Consider the following 569-nt stretch of genomic DNA (forward strand, 5'->3'; position numbering starts at 1 on the left):
CCCCGGCTGCCGCAGGCTCTCACTGCCCCTCCCCACATGGCACCCGCAGGGCTCTCGGCCTCGGCATCGCTGCTCTCCCTGGCCTGGATGATCGCCTCCTACCAGAAGGTGCTGCGGGACTCGCGGGAGGACAAGATGCCCATGTCCTACAAGGGAGCCGTGGTGCAGATCCTCTGGCACCTCTTCACCATCGCCGCCCGCGCCATCGCCTTCGCCCTCTTCGCCTCCGTGTTCCAGCTCTACTTCGGCATCTTCATCGTCACCCACTGGTGCATCATGACCTTCTGGATCATCCAGGGCGAGACGGACTTCTGCATGTCCAAGTGGGAGGAGATCATCTACAACATGGTGGTGGGCATCATCTACATCTTCTGCTGGTTCAACGTCAAGGAGGGACGGAGCCGCTACCGTATGTGCATCTACTACATCATCACGCTGTCGGAGAACGCCGCCCTCACCGTCCTCTGGTTCCTCTACTACGACCGCAAGACCACCTCCGACTTCGACGCCTTAATCCTCGTCTGCGTGGTCAGCTCCAGCTTCGCCCTTGGCATCTTCTTCATGTTCAT

At 60.3% G+C, this 569-nt stretch overlaps 1 protein-coding gene across 1 annotated transcript; it reads left to right on the top strand.

The window, feature by feature from the left end:
* Positions 1-36: 36 nt before the first annotated feature.
* LOC104522825 (XK-related protein 7-like) lies at positions 37-563 on the top strand (the record flags this gene model as incomplete). Its single annotated transcript, XM_010165221.2, has 1 exon — positions 37-563. A coding segment is annotated over exon 1 (527 nt), but the record flags the coding sequence as incomplete, so codon positions are not given.
* Positions 564-569: the final 6 nt, after the last annotated feature.

The sequence above is a fragment of the Antrostomus carolinensis genome, unplaced genomic scaffold, assembly GCF_000700745.2.
Source record: "Antrostomus carolinensis isolate BGI_N321 unplaced genomic scaffold, ASM70074v2 Scaffold48383, whole genome shotgun sequence".
Classification (NCBI taxonomy): Eukaryota; Metazoa; Chordata; class Aves; order Caprimulgiformes; family Caprimulgidae; genus Antrostomus; species Antrostomus carolinensis.